At 39.1% G+C, this 21,556-nt stretch overlaps 1 protein-coding gene across 1 annotated transcript in view; it reads right to left on the bottom strand.

Moving 5' to 3' along the window:
• LOC106067837 (polypeptide N-acetylgalactosaminyltransferase 1-like) overlaps window positions 1–5,489 on the bottom strand; it is a 37,824-nt gene extending 32,335 nt beyond the window's left edge. Inside the window, exons 1-3 of the mRNA XM_056023025.1 lie at window positions 4,942–5,489; window positions 4,181–4,334; window positions 3,153–3,313 (exon numbers count right to left, since the gene is read on the bottom strand). Of these exons, the coding sequence (XP_055879000.1) occupies window positions 3,153–3,313; window positions 4,181–4,334; window positions 4,942–5,362 (736 nt within the window). The 5' untranslated portion in view covers window positions 5,363–5,489. The remainder of the gene's footprint in view (window positions 1–3,152; window positions 3,314–4,180; window positions 4,335–4,941) is intronic.
• Between the last annotated feature and the right edge of the window lie 16,067 nt (window positions 5,490–21,556).

Here is a 21,556-nt window from a genome sequence, read left to right as displayed (position 1 = left end):
ATTTGACTCTAAATGTTTCTAATAAGCGAATTCTTTCCTCTATCTCCAAAATGTGATAGTATCACCTATTTCATTAATAGAATGTTTAAATGTAAACAAGAAAAAACATTTTTAAAAATATTTTTCTAAAACCAAAGCTTATATTAAGTGTAATTGTATCAATTAGCTATGTAATCATACGCCTGTATAGTTTACAATGCAACTCTAGACATAGATCTGTGCGATTAGAAATATTTTTACCAATTGTTTTGTTTAGCTTTTAGCTTTCTCAATACGCTATGATCTTGACTGGACCAGTTGTAAAAGTAGGAGGGAAGAAGGGGGATATTTTGGTAAATGTTTAGCCTATATTTGTGAAGAAATACGTCCCTTTAAGCATAAGTGCCTTTTAATTGTGAAGCATTCAGACATAACATATTTACAAGGCGAACATTATCTACAGATAACCAGCTCCACTAGATGACTTCTTTCTTCTTGTTTACACACTCGTCACTTCCCGCAAGTCCCTTAACTCCCAGGTACCCAACAGTAGTACAGTTTTAGCTTATCCTATTGAGTCCCAAGTTCAATCAAACCTTATCTTCTTTTTATCTCTTTACAAATTACCGACGTGCCCTCTAGTTACGTCCTGCACATATCGTATCTTATCTTATATAATACAGACGTTGCTTCAAAAAAAGAAGATGACTACGTGTTAATCTAGTCATTCATGTTAATTAGTGAATTAAACTCTGCTAATGCGTTGATTTTTTTATGACTAACTAGCCCCAGTTTAGGTGTTATTAAATATTTAATGATTTAAATCTGTCAAACATGGCGGATGTTCCCTTAACATCTAATATAAAATACTGTGAACACAAGTTTTCTCGATTTGTTAAAACGTTTCGTTTTGTAGTAAAGTAAAGTAAAGTTCCCCTTTTAGACCTTGTGGTCTATAGGGCAGATGATGTAAAGGTCATTTGTTTATGTGATCTACGGTTAACTAGGGTGTCATGTGGCCAGCACAACGACCAACTGCCTTTACTTTTCCCCAAACTAATGTCAGGTACCCATTAGAGCTGGGTGGATTCAGGGGCGCCCAAAGATCCTCGGAATTAAAAATCCTAGTCTTCATCAGGATTCGAACCTGGGATCCTTGGTTTGCAAACCAAGCGCTTTACCGCTCAGCCACCGCGCCTCCTCTGGTTTTGTAATAAATATAAATATACTACGGTCTGCGCCATGATTAAGGAACCTATATACCACGATTGGTCAAAGAGTTTTGATTTCTATGCGGGGCATACATACAGACATACTCCTTCCATTCTGCTTTACATATTTGATACAAGCAACACATTCCTTAAACTCTGCCAAAATCAATTTAAAAAAAACAACAATTAGTTAATTAATTAGTAAAAAAAAATATTCCCTTTCAGACCTTGTGATCTATAGTCAGGTGATATAAAGGTTATCTGTTTTTGTGACCCACGGTAAACAAGGGTGACATGTGGCCAGCCCGAGGACCAACCACTTTTTCTTTTTCCCCAACTAAATTCAGGTATTCATTAGAGCTGGGTGGACTCAGAGGCGCCCTAAAGATCCCGAACTTACAGTCTTCACCAGGATACGAACCCGGGACCCCTTTGCACTGAATCCAAGCACTTTATGTGCCACTTTGCCTCATAATCAATTAGTCGTAATTATTTTTTTTTCTATATAAAAAAGGGGTTAAATTTTGTAGTATTAAGAGATTTGGCAGTTATTTAGAACCAAACAACAAACAAAAAAAAAACAATAATTAAAAAAAAATATTTTGCATGTTAAGTTGTGTATTTGAATTTTTACTATTATGGTTCAGTGTTTAATGTAGTATAGCTATTTTACTCTTGAGTCTTCTTTCTTGAAGTGTCTCTACATAATGTTATTCTGTGACTCTAATTCAAAATGGTTTTCTATTCCATTCAGCTGCGAATGTTCTTTTTTTTCTCTTCTCCTTACTTTCAATGTGCAAAGCCAAAACCTAACGCTAACCAATGTTTCTAATTTTTTAAAACTCGATCAAAAAGTACACACATAGTCTAAGTAATCGGAATTTAACAGATTCGAACTTTCAGGCCTACTTCTGTAGCAAGTTATAATTAATTAAAAAATCTCACCTGGAAAACATTCAATGTGTGAATCAAGGAAGATAACCACTTCTCCTTTAGCATAGTCAAATGCTGTATTACGGGCCCTGATTAAACCAAGACGTTTGGTTGATCTATAAAGCTGGACTTTTTCCAGAGACTGAATATATGCTTCCAGGGGTTCCTTCAAGTGATCTGATATGAAATGTAATACGTTGGGCCGAAGTATTAAATCAACACATTTTGAAAAGGCCGTTTTCGACAATAGCACTACTATAATAACATCTTAAAACTAATAGTGTTTTACAGTTTTATAAAGACAAATGAATGCTGTTATACAAGAGAAAGAAAAAGAAAGCTGCCCTATCAGCTAGCCTTAAAACATATGCAGATACATGCACAAACTGTGCCGCTCTGCCGCTTCAGCATCGGCTTGATCAGTCACTCAAGATTCTGCCCAGTCTCAAGACGAAACCAAAAACCAGTGACTCATCGGGGCGCATACATTGTCTTCCGAGACAGAAGGAGCCATATACATTGTCTTCCAAGACAGAAGGAGCCATATACATTGTCTTCCAAGACAGAAGGAGCCGTATACATTGTCTTCCAAGACAGAAGGAGCCATATACATTGTCTTCCGAGACAGAAGGAGCCATATACATTGTCTTCCAAGACAGAAGGAGCCATATACATTGTCTTCAAGGACAGAAGGAGCCATATACATTGTCTTCCAAGACAGAAGGAGCCATATACATTGTCTTCCAAGACAGAAGGAGCCATATACATTGTCTTACAAGACAGAAGGAGCCATATACATTGTCTTACAAGACAGAAGGAGCCATATACATTGTCTTCCAAGACAGAAGGAGCCATATACATTGTCTTACAAGTCTGAAGGAGCCATATATCAATTCTGTTAGGATGTTTTATATACAAGTAGGGCCTACAATGAAAATATTAATTTAATATCTAGCAGATCCTAAATAATTAGGAGGTCTATTAGCCTATGTAAAAAATGTGACTATCTATTGTTACAAATATATTTACCCATGTCCGAGAAATCGTCCAATAATACAATCTCTTGCAGTAAGTAGATAGGTGTCCGGTCAAGGACGCTGTGGATACTACGTAATAACGTTGTCCAAGCTTCATTATGAAACACAACGATGACCGAGGCTGCTGGTAAGTTTGAGTACTTAATTCTACACCTAGAGGTAAAACAACGCTCAAGGATTTAAATTTCAAATAACAACTGAAGCACATTATAATCTGTTTAAAAATGTTTGAAAAATGTTTGACATGTTTCGGATATTTCTTCAGAGTTGAAGAAAATCTACATTCAAACCCAAACCTCCCTCGGGTTGATGAGGATAGCAGCGAGGTGTAAAAATCCTGGACTAACGAAACGACTGAACGACAGCCCAGCGCGCAGCCCTGGCAGCCATCTTGGAAAATATTCACATGTTCTGATTGGCTGAAGAGATTCTGAAGTAACAAGTAGGACAATTAGCTTATAAATAGTGGTGAACGGCCTAAGAGAGTCAGTTAAAGATGAAGATAGAGTTATGCTTATAAATAGTGGTGAACGGCTTAGGAGAGTCAGTTAAAGATGAAGATAGAGTTTTGCTTATACATAGTGGTGAACGGCTTAGGAGAGTCAGTTAAAGATGAAGATAGAGTTATGCTTATAAATAGTGGTGAACGGCTTAGGAGAGTCAGTTAAAGATGAAGATAGAGTTATGCTTATACATAGTGGTGAACGGCTTAGGAGAGTCAGTTAAAGATGAAGAAAGAGTTATAAGGTCCAAGATTGAGAAACTAGGACGTGGGTAATTTTTTTGTTGTGATTTGTACGTTGTTTAAATTGTTTTTACCAGTGCTTCTACATACATCTACACTCTACATTGAAGTCAAAGGTCGCTTATATATTGTCCAGAAAAGTTATGTTCATTTTTGTTCAAAACGAAATTTGTTCAATTTGTATTCATGTTCAGTATTTATAAAATAATACGCCTACTGCATTTTTTTTGTTTGTTTTTTTTTGGACTTGCTAATGACTGTGTAACCAAACTTACTCAGGTCTTCGGTCATCAGGGAGTGACCTGTGTACTGCAATTTTTCGGCTTGTCCACTCGTCAAAAAAATGAGTTGTATAATCTTTGTCCTTCAGGACAATGTCCTCTTTCGTTAGGCTGTTGGCCGGCCAGGTTGTAGCATTGCCACCTTCACCTGTGTACGAACAAAAGTTATTTTTAATATCTTCAAATACTGAAACTTTATTACACAAATATTCATAATGGTATAGACCAATAATTGTTCCAATATTGTTCCAAAGCACAATAAACTTAACGAAGGCAAGAATAAGTCGGAGGCAGACGAATATTAGATATGTGTAATATGCAAATAGCTGAACACGTAACTTTGTGGGAGGGGAAAGAGTTGTTGGAGTACTACAGCTGATTCGTTTGAGACTTCATACCATTTGTATCGGTGCATGCTTAAGAAATTAACTTATTTAATTATTGGACATTTTTTAATGCCCACTGTGTCAGTCGCCAATTGCCCTTCTCCCCTCCTCCCCTTATATGATGTGATCATTTGTCAAATATTGTATCTTTGTCTTATTATGTTTCCGGTCAAGTAAGAAGAGTATTTTTCTGTAGTATTAGACACAGTCTTGCTTGTCTGCAACAACTGTGGCAAAATATGTAGGTCTCAACTGGGTCTGCTTGAAATACTGCAATCATCTTTAATCTTCGGACTCGAAGTCTTCTTCTTATTATAATGGGTTTTCTTATTTAACAGAGACATGAAATGGTAAAGAAACATTACCTACCTGGACCGTCTGGCTGTCCATAGTTTACGAAGGGAGGGAACTCAACATCGAGAAAGAGTTTCTTCTTATCCGCCTTGATACAGCAGTCAGTGGAGCTAGGAACTTTGCCTGTTGACTGTGTGACTTTATCTAAGGTCAAGGAGACTTTGCCCTGGGTCTGCGTGACATTGTCAAATGCCAGGTTACTGTTCTCAGCTACTGGACTTGTGTATCTGACATCAGGATATTTAGAGTTTATGTGACCCAGAAATCTGTTTGGCTGGACTACACTAGAATTTGTGTAACCTGGAGCTTGATCAATGACCCGTAAAGCCAGGAATGTTTTAGTCAAGTAATAATGTAGCGTTATAGCAAACACTACAATCTGTAGTGAAATGAAGAGAAACAGGACAGCAAGAGCCTTTACTCTTTTGACTGCCATCAGAAAGGTCTTTTCATTGTCAGGTTTATCTTCGCCATCAGAAAGATTTTTTCATTGTCAGGTTTATCTTCGCTATCAGAAAGATCTTTTCATTGTCAGGTATATCTTCGCCATCAGAAAGGTTTTTTCGTCATTGTAACGATGAAAGACACCTAAAGAGAATAAATAAATAGAACTTGACAATTACACAATCAAGTATGACATCAGATTCCAACGATATTGACTAGTCTAGACAACATCAGTTTGGACATACTATCTCATATCTCAAGCTTTTTTTCTAATAGAAATGATGATTTAAAGATTAAATTGGTGGTGAGATAAAATTGGGTGCTGAACTTAACATGTAATGACATTATAGGGTGATGAGGTAAACATGCAGTGACGTGATAGCTTGGTAGGGTCAACCTGTAATGACGCACTAGAGTGGTCGGATAAACGTGAAATGACGTAATACTGCAGTGAGGTAAACATGAAATGACGTAATAGAGTGGTGAAGTAGACATGTAATGACGTAATTAGTGGTAAGGTAATCATGTGATGAGATAATAGAGTGGTGTGGTAAACAAGTAAGGACTACAGGTTAAGCCCGTTCAGAAATCCTGCTCTAGACCAGAACTTAAACTCTATGGTCACGTCACAAGGTCCTCAGGGCTCCCAAAGACCTTCCTTCAGGGAACAGTACCATGAAAAAAAGAAGAAGAGGCAAACAGAGAAAGCGATGGACAAAAACAAAATAAAAGAATGGACACACCTGTCATTGAATGAAATTCCAAGCAAGTCAAAAGACAGAGTGAAATGGAGAAAGACGGTCAAAAGATCTTGTGTGGTGCCCCAGTAGTTTAACAGACTAGGATGTAATGATCTTCCTTTCTGAAGGCAAGCCTGGAACTAATCAAAACCAAACAATGATGTTCACAAATTAACGCATTATAGAAAGTCAGAACAAATCTTTCACAAACTTTAAAAAAGCTTTAAACTTGAATCTTTCATTTTTAGATCGAGCATAAAACATACAGAGAAAATTTTTCTGTGTTTTGAACCAAATACACTTTTTGTTTTTGTTGGTTAGAGAACGAACTCCTTCATTTTCTTTGTTTTAAAAGGGTAGTGCACTTCTTCCGTACACATTTCAAAATCCGTTTTAAATCTCATGAACTGATGACATGTTAATCATCAAAACTGACTTATTTAAAAAATGTAACGATTATCTGCGTCAACTTTATAAAATGGAATGACGCTGTTTTACAGCTACAAAGTTGTCTGGAGCAAACAGAGATGGACATGTTTGTAAACAACTGCACAGACAGATGAACTTACCACAACTGTTAATTCGTACATCCAGTTCTGTGAAAACATGATTGTACCAAAGAAGAAAATTAAAACATTCAGTAATAATAGACCCTGGATGACCAACATTAAAAAATTAACATTCTGCCGTCATCGAGAAGTACATAGAAGTCTATTTATAAAGCGCTGGTTATGAGTGTGTATGTGTATTTCGTGTGTGAATGTTGTTCGTATGTGCATCTATATGGTACATCTATATTGTTATTGTACAGTAGTTACGCTGAGGTTGTCAAAAGTAGTCAAACTGAATTTCCATTTGATTGGATCAATAAAGTTATCTTACATATCATCATATCTACGTCAACTTTATAAATGGAATGATTATCTACTTCAACTTTATAAATGAAATGATTATCTACGTCAACTTTAAAAAATGGAATGATTATCTACGTCAACTTTATAAATGGAATGATTATCTACGTCAATTTTATACCGGATGCAACTCACACATACACAAACACACTCACACTAACACATGTTATTTCTTGTATCACTATCTTAAAAGTCTGAAAATGTAACAAAAATGAGACGAATCTGTCTGACCTACTCACTCAAGTTAAAGTTCTGAAGGCGTTGAAAGACATCAACTACACATAGATCTAGATAGACCTAAAACGTTAGCACAATATCTCAACTTCAACATTTTTCACTTCTAACACCATTTGAGTGTGTTATGTTTAATCGAATTTCATTTTTAATCCCGTGCAGCATATTGACTACTATATAAGCTTTTAGCATGAATGGATTACTGTGTCGCACTTTTACTCAATATATTTTTTCTAACGTGGACAGACTTTTGAAAAAAAAAACACAGTACACACTGTTTCAAAAATTAGAAACTCATTTACATAGCCAATGTATAAAGCATTGGCTATTGAGACAGTCGTCTTAAGTTCAAGTCCAGATGAAATTTTTTGTTTTTAGGGTCTTAATTTGGCTTAATTTTGACCCCTAGCAGCAGGGCCAGCCTTAGGCACTTTCATAGGCCCAGCGCTAATTGTAGGAGTAAATTAAACCATTATAACTTAAAACAGGGTTCCTGCGGCCTCCTGATTTTGCAGGAGCTAATGGATATCTCCTGAAATTATTAAAGTCTCCAGAAGACGCATACAATTCTCCTGAAAAATAGGGCAAAAATTTGTCCTATTGGGATGTCATTCTATTACTTGAGGTCAACAATCCATGTGCAATTTGGCAATTATGGATACGCTGTGTGCACTTTTTCAGAAAATGAATTCTGGATATATACTGTATGACTTTGTTGCACGTAAGGCTCTTACAGTTAATTTTATCATGTTTTTGTACTCAGTAAAGAATAAATAAAATATGTATGTATTTATATATATATATACATATATATATATATATATATATATATATATATATATATATATATATATATATATATATATATATATATATATATATATATATATATATATATATATATATATAGATATAGATATAGATATAGATATAGATATAGATATAGATATAGATAGATATATAGATATATAGATATATAGATATATAGATATATAGATATAGATATATATATATATATATATATATATATAGAGAGAGAGAGAGAGAGAGAGAGATAGATATAGATAAACATACATACATACAAGATAAGAGTATAGGATTATCTCCCATTTCACAAAAGCAACTAGTTTAGTTATTAAACTAAAAAAAAATTTCCCCTTTCAGATCTTGCGGTCTACAGGGCAGATGATTTTATGGTCATGTGTTTCTTTGGCCAACGGTTAACGACCAGGGTGTCATGTAGCCAGCGCAACGACCAACAGCCCACAGCCTTCACGTTTGTCAAATAGAATCAGTTACCTTTTAGAGTTGAGTGGCCTCGGGGGCGCCCTACAAATCCCGAAATTCAAAACCCCAGTCTTCACCCAGGACCCTAGGCTGAGAAGCCAAGTGCTTAACCACTCAGCCACCGCGCCTCCAGTCTAGTTAAGTATTTGTTAAATCAATTCATTGAAGCGTCAGACCCGAAACTCGACATATAGATGTCAAAGGCAAAGTTAACAAAACAACAAGGGACGTCTCAGACTAAGTGTGTCCCTAAGTAGAGATGTATCTCTTCATTAACATGTGCATCAATTTAATTGTGTCTTTCAATCTGACTGTGTCTTTCGATCTGACTGTGTTTATCTGTCTTTCTCAATCTGATGGTGTTCCTCAATCTGACGGTGTCTTTCAATCTAAATGTGTCTTTCAATCTAAATGTGTCTTTCAATCTAAATGTGTCTTTCAATCTAAATGTGTCTTTCAATCTAAATGTGTCTTTCAATCTGACCGTGTCTTTCTATCTGACTGTGTCTTTCTATCTGACAGTGTCTTTCTATCTGACAGTGTCTTTCCATCTCACCGTGTCTTTCTATCTGATAGTGTCTTTCTATCTGACAGTGTCTTTCTATCTGACAGTGTCTTTCTATCTGACTGTGTCTTTCTATCTGACAGTGTCTTTCTATCTGACAGTGTCTTTCTATCTGACGGTGTCTTTCTATCTAAATGTGTCTTTCAACCTGACCGTGTCTTTCTATCTGACTGTGTCTTTCTATCTGACTGTGTCTTTCTATCTGACTTTGTCTTTCAATCTAAATGTGTCTTTCAACCTGACCGTGTCTTTCTATCTAAATGTGTCTTTCAATCTAAATGTGTCTTTCAACCTGACCGTGTCTTTCTATCTGACAGTGTCTTTCTATCTGACAGTGTCTTTCTATCTGACTGTGTCTTTCTATCTGACAGTGTCTTTCTATCTGATGGTGTCTTTCTATCTGACAGTGTCTTTCTATCTGACGGTGTCTTTCTATCTAAATGTGTCTTTCAACCTGACCGTGTCTTTCTATCTGACTGTGTCTTTCTATCTGACGGTGTCTTTCTATCTAAATGTGTCTTTCAATCTGACAGTGTCTTTCTATCTGACAGTGTCTTTCTATCTGACTGTGTCTTTCTATCTGACAGTGTCTTTCTATCTGACCGTGTCTTTCTATCTGACAGTGTCTTTCTATCTGACGGTGTCTTTCTATCTAAATGTGTCTTTCAACCTAACCATGTCTTTCAATCTAAATGTGTCTTTCAATCTAAATGTGTCTTTCAATCTAAATGTGTCTTTCAATCTGAATGTGTCTTTTCATCTGACTGTGTCTTTCAATCTGACTGTGTCTCTCATTCTGACGGTGTCTTTCAATTGAAATGTGTCTTTCTATCTGACTGTGTCTTTCAATTTGACTGCGTCTTTCAATATGACCGTGTCTTTCTATCTGACTGTGTCTTTCATTCTGACTGTGTCTTTCAATCTGACCGTGTCTTTTTATCAGACTGTGCCTTTAAATCTGACCGTGTCTTTCAATCTGATTGTGTCTCTCAATCTGAATGTGTCTCTATTCGAGGATCTACACGATTTAAACGCAAGAAAAAAATTAAATCACTGCCCTAAATAATTATTAAATGTGGACGCTCACAAATGATACTTTCCCATTACAGATCACATGACTGTCATCACGTGACTTAAGCTGGTCACACCTAATTAGATCACATCAAAGAGTTAATTACTTAGTATAAGATGGACCCTCGCCTAGGCTGAAATCAATCAAACCACAATCAGTAACGTGGGTCCTTATTTAGGAATAATTAATAGTGGACATTCTTGACTTTGTTCTCTCTCTAATCACCGACAGGTCAAGGTCAGTACAGGCTTTTAGCGAGTGCACATTTTTATTTCCACGCCATCGTGAGCGAACACATCGAGGGAGAGAACTTCACGCTAGGAAACTGACGTCAGGAGCTAAAAAGTTTAGATTGTTAGAGTGACGTGCCTTAGTAGCACTTGACAAGATTGATTTATGACAAAGTTATCACTGTGGTCCTAAGCTTTGTCATGACGTCTAAGTCAACAGTGGCGATCTTAAGTCGAAGTGTCTTCCAGGCTGTAAGTGACCCTCACGTTTAACATCTGTGGCATTGTGGCATTTTACGTCTCGAGAGACGATCTTTTCCCTTTGCAACTTCTTGTGTGGGGCCAATCCTTGAAACACAGCTGCGATCGCAGGTTGGGCGTATATAATCACCAGACGCCGTTGCATTTTCACCCTTCTTTCTGCTTCTGTTGTGTATGACATCTGCAACATCACGTTTAACATACTTCTCAAGATACAGGTAGCCTCGAACTCAAAATGGCTTCCCATTTCAAAGTTGCTCTCGGTACAGAGTTGAGCTACCATACTTAAGTTGCAACTAAACCTTCGTGGTCCACTAAACAAAAGTCTTTCTGTTGGCGCAATTTTTTTAAAAAATTCTTTGAATCAACACAATTATTGCCAGGTTCACACAATTACCAGCCTAGACTTTTCACTCAATTACTTCTAGGCCTTTCACTCAATTACTTCTAGGCCTTTTACACAATTACTTCTAGACCTTTCAAATAATTAATTCTAGGCCTTTCACATAATTACTTCTAGGCCTTTCACACAATTACCAGCCTAGACTTTTCACTCAATTACTTCTAGGCCTTTAACTCAATTACTTCTAGACCTTTCAAATAATTAATTCTAGGCCTTTCACATAATTACTTCTAGGCCTTTCACACACTTACTTTTAGGCCTTTCACTCAATTACTTCTAGGCCTTTCACACAATTACTTCTAAGCCTTTCACACAATTACAATTACTTCTAGGCCTTTCACACACTTACTTCTAGACCTTTCACACACTTACTTCTAGGCCTTTCACACAATTACTTCTAGGTCTTTCACTCAATTACTTCTAGGCCTTTCACACAATTACAATTACTTCTAGGCCTTTCACACACTTACTTCTAGGCCTTTCACTCAATTACTTCTAGGTCTTTCACACAATTACAATTACTTCTAGGTCTTTCACACACTTACTTTTAGGCCTTTCACTCAATTACTTCTAGGCCTTTCACACAATTACTTCTAAGCCTTTCACACAATTACAATTACTTCTAGGCCTTTCACACACTTACTTCTAGACCTTTCACACACTTACTTCTAGGCCTTTCACACAATTACTTCTAGGTCTTTCACTCAATTACTTCTAGGCCTTTCACACAATTACAATTACTTCTAGGCCTTTCACACACTTACTTCTAGGCCTTTCACTCAATTACTTCTAGGTCTTTCACACAATTACAATTACTTCTAGGCCTTTCACACACTTACTTCTAGGACTTTCACTCAATTACTTCTAGGTCTTTCACACAATTACTTCTAGGCCTTTCACACAATTACTTCTAAGCCTTTCACACAATTACTTCTGGGATTTTCACCAGTAGCGGCCCAGTGGGAGCAAGTGGGTTACCGCCCCAAGCCCCACGCCTGAAGGGGGCCACGCGATCTTAGATTTCCTTGTCACCTTCAGCTTCGCAATCCAGATCAGTTCTCGTTAATTAGGACATGCTACTCAATATTTTGGAAGCCTTCCAGACATCTATACATGATACCAATTACCTTGTAAGTCATGACATTTTCGGTTTCAAATACCGTTCAGTTTCGACAAAGACCGCATCTTATAACCTGTCGATTCTACGAGGCTATCATTGCTTAACAGTTCACCTTGGCATCAATAAAAAACAAGTTGTCGGAAGCGACCAATTAACATCGTTTGTTCGTGGCTTATTTCGTAAATAAACAACACCCAATCGGATAGGACGTTGAATAGGAAAACGCGTAGTGATCAAGTCTGATGCAGTATAGATATCATACTTACCTATATACGAAAGAGTCATAGGTCTTTTATATTATTTATATTGTAACATACATGTAACTTTTCAAAAATTGATTTTTTAAAAATGAAAATTAATAATGAAATGTTTTCTTGACTTTCGAGGGGGATACGTATCGAGAAATTAAAATTTCATCGGTATTTATAATTATTTATATTTATTCATATAAGTACAACTATTTTTGGATACGAACAATATAACAAGACATCCCCTTACACGTTAATCTCTTATGATGTGCCACAATTATGAACTCTAAATAACCCTTACAACAAAACTGTTTCTGGCGTCACGGCCTGTGACGGATCAACGAGCTACTACATACGTTGCGAGTTGCAACATTCATCGACCGTCTTTTTCCATTCCCCCCCCCTGTCTTTTGCCTTGTTTAAAACCTCTATCAATGGTAGGCTTGTCCATTCCTTTATGTTGTCCTCCCATCGCTTTCCCTGTCTGCCTCTTTTTCTTTTTCCTGGTCTGTTCCCTGAAGGAAGGTCTTTGCAAGCCCCGTGGATCTTGTAAAATGGCCATATATTTTAAGACAAAAGTACAGTTCCTATGTTTAGTAGCAAAAATAAGGTCTACAGTGTTAGAGGCGGACGAACGCGTTAGCGTGATGTAGCACGGCACCCTATGTATAGGCTCAGGGCCCCGCACAGGACTGTCGCACACCCCGCGCTCTGCTAAGGCCGCCTCTGCCTTTCACACAAGTCCTTGCCCAGGCCTTTCACACAACTCCTTGCCTAAGCCTTTCACACAACTCCTTGCCCAGGCCTTTCACACAACTCCTTGCTTAGACCTGTCTCACAATTCCTTGCCTAGACCTTTCACACAACTCCTTGCCTAGACCTTTCACACAACTCCTTGCCTAGGCCTTTCACACAACTCCTTGCCTAGGCCTTTCACACAACTCCTTGCCTAGGCCTTTCACACAACTCCTTGCCTAGGCCTTTCACACAACTCCTTGCCCAGGCCTTTCACACAACTCCGTGCCCAGGCCTTTCACACAACTCCTTGCCTAGACCTGTCACACAATTCCTTGCCTAGACCTTTCACACAACTCCTTGCCTAGACCTTTCACACAACTCTTTACCTAGACCTTTCACACAATTCCTTGCTTAGACCTTTCACACAACTCCTTGCTTAGACCTTTCACACAACTCCTTGCCTAGACCTTTCACACAACTCTTTGCCTAGACCTTTCACACAACTCCTTGCTTAGACCTTTCACACAACTCCTTGTCTAGACCTTTCACACAACTCTTTGCCTAGACCTTTCACACAATTCCTTGCCTAGACCTTTCACACAACTCCTTGCTTAGACCTTTCACACAATTCCTTGCTTAGACCTGTCTCACAATTCCTTGCCTAGACCTTTCACACAACTCCTTGCCTAGACCTTTCACACAACTCCTTGCCTAGACCTTTCACACAACTCCTTGCCTACACCTTTCACACAATTCCTTGCCTAGACCTTTCACACAACTCCTTGCCTAGACCTTTCACACAATTCCTTACCTAGATCTGACACACAATTCCTTGCCTAGACCTTTCACACAATTCCTTGCCTAGACCTGTCACACAATTCCTTGCCTAGACCTGTCACACAATTCCTTGCCTAGATCTTTCACACAACTCCTTGCCTAGACCTTTCACACAACTCCTTGCCTACACCTTTCACACAATTCCTTGCTTAGACCTGTCACACAATTCCTTGCCTAGACCTGTCACACAATTTTTTGCCTAGACCTTTCACACAACTCCTTGCCTAGGCCTTTCACACAAGTAATTGGTTAGGGCTTTCTAACAACTGCTTCTAGGGCTTTCACACAACTCACTGCCAAGACCTTTATAACAACTTCTCTTAGGACTTCAACACAATTATTGGGGCTTGTACACAACCAACTGCCAAGAGCATTCACACATTTACATCTTGGGCTTTCACACAACGACCTGCTTAGGGCTTTAGCACAAGTGCCTACTCTAACCCTGTTAAATCGGTGGTCTTGAAGAAACCCCTGTCACTAACTTAAAACAAAATGGCACGTTCAATGCTAACCGAGTAAAAGTAGATGATGTTCTGGCCTAGGACCGCTCAGCAGGCTTATCAGCCAAGTGTTGCGCCTCCAGTCATTACGTCATCTGATACATGCGCCTCCGTATTTATTTGGCAAACATTTCTTCAATAACAAGAAGTCATTGAATTTTGATGTTAAGATCAATCAGATGTAAAGGGGAGGCGATCCGTCACTTACTGCCTCCTGTCACGGCAATTATAGGCAGTTCCTTCCCCTGCTATTCATACACCGCCTTCAAAACCAGGCCTACAAGGATGTCTAAGAGAGGAAGTTAGTTAAATATTATGGGCCAACTAAATGCGTCACTTCCTGTTCAGTCAATTTACTTGTTGTGTCGGCCATGTTGCCAGAATAAATAGCTTTACAAAGATTTATTTTTTTTATGTTAACGGAGACCTCATCGACCAAAGCATAACTCATGGGACGTATCGTCCAATGTGCGACTCTAGTTTTGTTAACAGTAACAAGAATGTAATAACAAAAATCACCAGTGTATTAGGCCCAGATGGGGCCAAGTCAGTGAGTTTGTGCGCCCTAACTATGCCCTAAACCAGGGGTTCTCAACCTGTGGGTCACGACCCCCTAGGGGTTCGATTGATGATTTGCCAGGGGTCGCCATAGACCATCGAAAAAATAGATTTTTTTGTGTCCATTTTTCTATTGCAGTGTGTGTGTGTGTGTGTGGAGGGGGGGCGTGGCAGAGTGGGGGATTGTAAAACGTTGTCGCCGAACATAAAAGGTTGAGAACCGCTGCTAAACCCTTCCCTTAACGAAAACAAAGTGTGCTAAGTTTTTTGCATAGGTGTTCCTAGCAATGTGCGGGTCGGGGTGGGCACGAGGCATCAAATTACCATAGTTATGCCACTGCCATCTTGGATGGAAATTGATATTGATAAGCTGTACAGAAGCCATTCAAGTCCTCTGCCACACTTATACACTGTGCTTTGTAGGAATAGTATGTTTCAAGGGCAATGTATGTATTATTGACCCTACTTACCCATGTGTTATGAAGTGTGTGTGTGTGTGTTTCTATGGTAACGGCGGGAAATGGTTAGTGATTGGTTGTGAATGATGCAACATAGGTGGCATTGTCGTCATTTGGTCTTAGTTAGGGAGAGACGACTCCAGAACGTGAGACTGAAAGGCTGTGCTATTGTAGTGAGTTAAGATTTTGTTAATAGATGTTATGACTAAAGTCTACTGTATTGATTTAATTTACCACAAGTTGATTTTGTCTGCATTATAAATACATTTCTCTTTAGTGCTTTCACAAAGGGAAGTTATTCATGTTATTTTTTTTATTAATTAAGATATATAACGCCTACAAAGGTTTAGTTGTCTACCAGCAGTTTGGTGCTACAAGTCAACGACCGGTAGCAACACCATGCCATCATGCCACGTTTGCGGCCGGCATTTTAAAAGCGAGGATTGGACTTAGTCATCAGTGGCGTAGCTAGTAATTTGACATCATTTGGAGGCTCTGGTGGGGCTTCACCTCTATGAGGGCCCCTGCATTTTTGCATAATATTTAATGTAAAAAGCACTCATTTGGAGACCCCCCTCAAGTTGGGGCCGGGAGGATTTTCAAATTCTCCCCCCTCCCTCCCCTTACCCTAGCTACACCTCTGATAGTCATCTTTGGGTTCGTAGGAAATGAGAAATGTGTTCATCTTCAACCACGAAGGAGGAGCTATATAAGTTTCATAGGCGTAGTATGTTTCATAGGCGTAGTATGTTTCATAGGCGTAGTATGTTTCATAGGCGTAGTATGTTTCATAGGCGTAGTATGTTTCATAGGCGTAGTATGTTTCATAGGCGTAGTATGTTTCATAGGCGTAGTATGTTTAAAGGAATACTATGTTTTAAGCACCAACAGCTTTAGCTTTAGACAACGTAAATGATTTGTTGACTAAACAATAAGGCTAGCCGAAGATTAAACGAAGAGTACAGTATTTCTCCTGACTATGGAGACCCAGCTGCAACCGACCTACATATTTATCCAGCGTATACGTAACAGTTGTCAGCCGCTGGTCGATTTAGGTTCCTTTTTTTTTTTTTAATTTGGTCTCAAATGTGTATCCGGCGGCCTTTATCGGAAATCTCCAGCTGTCTCGTTCGGAAGCCTCCTGCTGCCAGGTTCTCTCTTCTATGTCAGTTAAAGCAAAAGGGGGGGGGGGACTCGATCCGATGACCACGTTTAACTTCCCTAAAAAAGATTGCTTTAGGCATACGGTCGTTCCACACCCGTGCCCTGCACAGCGTAGCTGTCGAAATATCAGGCCCTCTATACGAGCCATACCGACATTCGCAAGAACATCGCTATTCGTTTGCAAAAAGAACGGCATGAGACATACAGAGGTTCGATTTTTTATTAGTTGTTAAAGTTCTTAGGAAAAATATATTTACGCTTTGCAGAATGTTAATAATATTTTTTTCTTATAATATTTTTTTCTTATAATATTTTTTTCTTATAATATTTTTTTTTTGTTACATTGCCTGATATTGTACATACTATACGAATGTCTATTTTCTTAGCGAATATGTAGTGGTCCAAATAGATAATGAACTAACAATAACATTTATAAGGTAGGACAAATTTGTACAAATACGCCTTCTTCCCTAGTGCTATTAGAGCATGGAATGGGTTGTCTGAGCTAGCCAGGAAAACCAGTGACTTGAAAGAGTTTAAGTCATTGGTTAACATACATGACTAGATGCAAGACGCGTAGGACGTAATCATCTTCTTGTTGAAGTAACGTCTCTATTATATAAGATAACAACAACACTAAGACAAGAAAAAACTCTACAGTTACAGTCATAGTGGGAAGCGTGATCGAGAGGCCAAGTGCGATTGAACTTGGCTTGGCTTGGCTACCTAGAAGGGGGCTCGAGGTTCGACACCCAACACACGTTTACTGGCCAACGGTGAACGAGCAGGGTGCCATGTGGTTAGCACAATGACCAGCCGCCTTTACTTTCCCCAACTAAAGTCAGGTACCCATTAGAGTTGGGTGGACTCAGGGGCGCTCTAAAAATCCCGAAATTAAAAAATCCCAGACTTTACTGAGGTTCAAACCCAGGACCCCAGGTTCAGAAGCCAAGCGCTGAACCACTCAGCCACATATACCGTATTTCTTTTAACCATTATCAAACTAATTTTTTTCATTGCCACTGTCTTTTTTTTCACGATGCGTGTTTAGATAGGAACAACTTGATCCAAGACTGGGAAGTGGGGAGAAATAATGTGTACAAACATTTCACCAGACAGACGGACAGAGTGACTTCACATAAGCTCTGTAAAAACAAAGAAATACAGATCCATGCTTTAGATACCAAATTATATATTATTCTGTCACGGTCACTGTGTTTCTAACTAAAAAAATATAAACAATTTTCTTCTCATTAATATCTTTTGTTATTTTATTCCATATACATGTATATGAGACAAGTTTCTTCAACCGAATTAAAGAGAATAGATCTGAATTCAGGATCGTAGCTAGGGATTTTCCATAGTTTTGGTGGCCCGGGGGGGGGGGCTTGACCTCTTTGACCGCCCCTGCATTTTGCGTAATATATTCTTTTAAATGTAAAAAAACACTCATTTGGGGGCCCTCCTCAAGTGGGGGCCCGGGGGGGGGGCTTGACCTCTTTGACCGCCCCTGCATTTTGCGTAATATATTCTTTTAAATGTAAAAAAACACTCATTTGGGGGCCCTCCTCAAGTGGGGGCCCGGGGGGGGGGCTTGACCTCTTTGACCGCCCCTGCATTTTGCGTAATATATTCTTTTAAATGTAAAAAAACACTCATTTGGGGGCCCTCCTCAAGTGGGGGCCCGGGAGGGGGGGGGGCTTGACCTCTTTGACCGCCCCTGCATTTTGCGTAATATATTCTTTTAAATGTAAAAAAACACTCATTTGTGGGCCCTCCTCAAGTGGGGGCCCGGGGGGGGGCTTGACCTCTTTGACCGCCCCTGCATTTTGCATAATATATTCTTTTAAATGTAAAAAAACACTCATTTGGGGGCCCTCCTCAAGTGGGGGCCCGAGGGGGGGGCTTGACCTCTTTGACCGCCCCTGCATTTTGCGTAATATATTCTTTTAAATGTAAAAAAACACTCATTTGGGGGCCCTCCTCAAGTGGGGGCCCGGGGGGGGGGGGGCTTGACCTCTTTGACCGCCCCTGCATTTTGCGTAATATATTCTTTTAAATGTAAAAAAACACTCATTTGGGGGCCCTCCTCAAGTGGGGGCCCAAGGGGGGCTTGACCTCTTTGACCGCCCCTGCATTTTGCGTAATATATTCTTTTAAATGTAAAAAAACACTCATTTGGGGGACCTCCTCAAGTGGGGGCCCGGGGGGGGGGCTTGACCTCTTTGACCGCCCCTGCATTTTGCGTAATATATTCTTTTAAATGTAAAAAAACACTCATTTGGGGGCCCTCCTCAAGTGGGGGCCCGGGGGGATTTTCAAATTATCCCCCCCCTCCTCCCCCACCCTAGCTACACCCTAGCTGCCTGGTCGTGCGGTTTGCGCGCTGGACTGTCGTTCAGATTTATCGATGGTCCCGGGCTCAAACCCTGCCCGCTCCCATTCCCCGTCGTCCTGCGGGAGGTTTGGACTAGGAAGTAATTATCTTCAACTCTGAAGGAACATCCGAAACATGTAAAACATTTTTTAAACACTGTCTTAATTCTAGATTTTGTCTATAAGTACTAAATTAAAAATCAACAATTTAAATAGACTCCAAAGATACATGTATTTATTGATACTTCAGTCTAGACGCGTATGCGAGAGATTTGTGCCTGTAGATTAATGATTCCCAAAGTGGTCTATATAGACCCCCAGAAGTCTATGAAGACTTCCAAGGGGGTCTACAATACAAAATAGTGCGAGAGCTACCCCTCTAGACATATAGCAGAGCCGTCACTTGTTTACACTTCAGTTTGCAGTGCTTGTTTTAGGTCTGCATGCACACGCATATTTCTTGAGACTCTTATTCTTCTGAAGTGTTTGCTACCGATATGTAGAGGTCATTTATTTATTGGGCCTATCTCAAAGTCAGTGTGCGACCTGAGACACTCAAAAGTGGTCTCTGTCGAGATTCATTTTATTGGGTCAATTTCAAAGTTAGTGTTTGACCCGAGACACTCCAAGGTGGCTCTGTCGAGATTTACAGCGATCCGTATTTGATAAGATTTTACATAGAAATATATATTGTCTGATCTTATCTTATCTTATATAATACAGACGTTACTTCAAAAAAGAAAGCATGTGGCATGTTGCAGCCGAGTCAGGATTATTCTAAAACGAGTCATGTTCTTGATCGAGGTGTTATAATGATGCAGAAAACTGCTCTAAAGAAAATAAATATAAACACACAAAATTTTAACACAATTTGTCATTTCTGACTTCTATTTGATAATAATAATAATTATAGCTTTTTTATAGCGTCACTTTCATTCTTATAGCATGCTCAGAGCGCCATAGTCAAATCTTATTTGTGGACAAGTGGGGGATGGGGTATCTGGGAGAAGGTTTTCCGTGCTGCCTTTAGGCGCTCAGTATAGACTTAATTAACTATATACTTTTCTTCTGTGAGGTGTCTAGGGGGGGGAGACACGACGACAGCACCAAACTAATTGGTATAGTGTGTGTGTGTCGTGTATGTGGTGTGTGTGTGTCGTGTATATGGTGTGTGTGTGTCGTGTATGTGGTGTGTTTGTCTGTATTATTTTATTTGTAATTGACTACGATGGTGTTGCATATACCGGCTATAAAAGAGAGGTATGACTGATGAAGAGAAAGTAAGAGAGAAATAGAGAGACAAAAAGAGAGAGAGAAAGAGAGAGAGAGAAAAAGAGAAAGAGAAAGAGAGAAATAGAGAGACAAAAAGAGAGAGAGAAAAAAAGAGAGAGAAAGAGAGGGATAAAGAGAAAGAGAGAGAAATAGAGAGACAAAAAAGAGAGAGAAAGAAAGAGAGAGAAAAAAAGAGAGAGAAAGAGAGGGATAAAGAGAAAGAGAGAGAAATAGAGAGACAAAAAAGAGAGAGAAAGAAAGAGAGAGAAAAAAAGAGAGAGAAAGAGAGAAATAGAGAGACAAAAAGAGAGAGAAAAAGAAAGAAAGAGAGGGATAAAGAGAAAGAAAGAGAGAAAGAAAGAGAGAAAGAAAGAGACAATTACTATTATGCTGGATAGCGAACAAAGGCAGTAGATTTAAGGGAGTTTTATTTTGAAAATCCTTCAACACCTTGAGATTTAATGTGTCGCTGCTATCTTGACACACTGATATTAAAAACCTAACAGGTACAATTCGTGCATAGTTGAAAAGCAGGCACTTGATTGGAATCCGCAAGGAAAGAGGAAAGTGGTCAAGACCCAAGAAAACCTGGAAGAGGTCAGTCATAAGTGAAGCTGAGGGTAATAATAATAATAATTTTATTTATAAAGCGCTGTTAACAAACAAAATGTAGGCTCAAGGCGCTGTAATAACATTACAAACAAAAACACGAGAGCTAAAATGACAGTTAATCTAAAAAAGTTTTAAACAGATAGGTCTTAATGTTCTACTTAAAAGTGGTGTAGCATGTTGTCTGTCTGAGATCAATGGGGAGTGAGTTCCAAAGCTTTGGTCCGTGAACTGAAAAAGCACGCAGACCGTAGCTTTTGAGGGAGAAACGTGGCACTACTAAAAGCGTTGAGTCCATTGAGCGCAGGGCTCTCTGGGGGACATATGGAGTAATCAGTTCGCTAAGGTACAAGGGCATCTCATTGTTATATATACACTGATGACAAAGTGTGGCGACCTTGTAATCGATTCTCGCTTTCACGGGAAGCCAATGGAGCGTGCGCAAGAGCGTAGTAGCAGAATCTTGTCTAGTTTTTTTAAGGACTATTCGAGCGGCGTTGTTCTGTATACGTTGCAGTTTGGCTATTTTGTCATCAGGTATACCTGCTAGCACGGCGTTGCAGTAGTCAAGGCGGGAGAGTATGAATGCCACAGCTAGCG

Source organism: Biomphalaria glabrata, chromosome 3 (genome assembly GCF_947242115.1).
Source record: "Biomphalaria glabrata chromosome 3, xgBioGlab47.1, whole genome shotgun sequence".
Classification (NCBI taxonomy): domain Eukaryota; kingdom Metazoa; phylum Mollusca; class Gastropoda; family Planorbidae; genus Biomphalaria; species Biomphalaria glabrata.
Note: the sequence above shows the minus strand (reverse complement) of the source record. Positions and strands in the feature narration are given on the sequence as shown.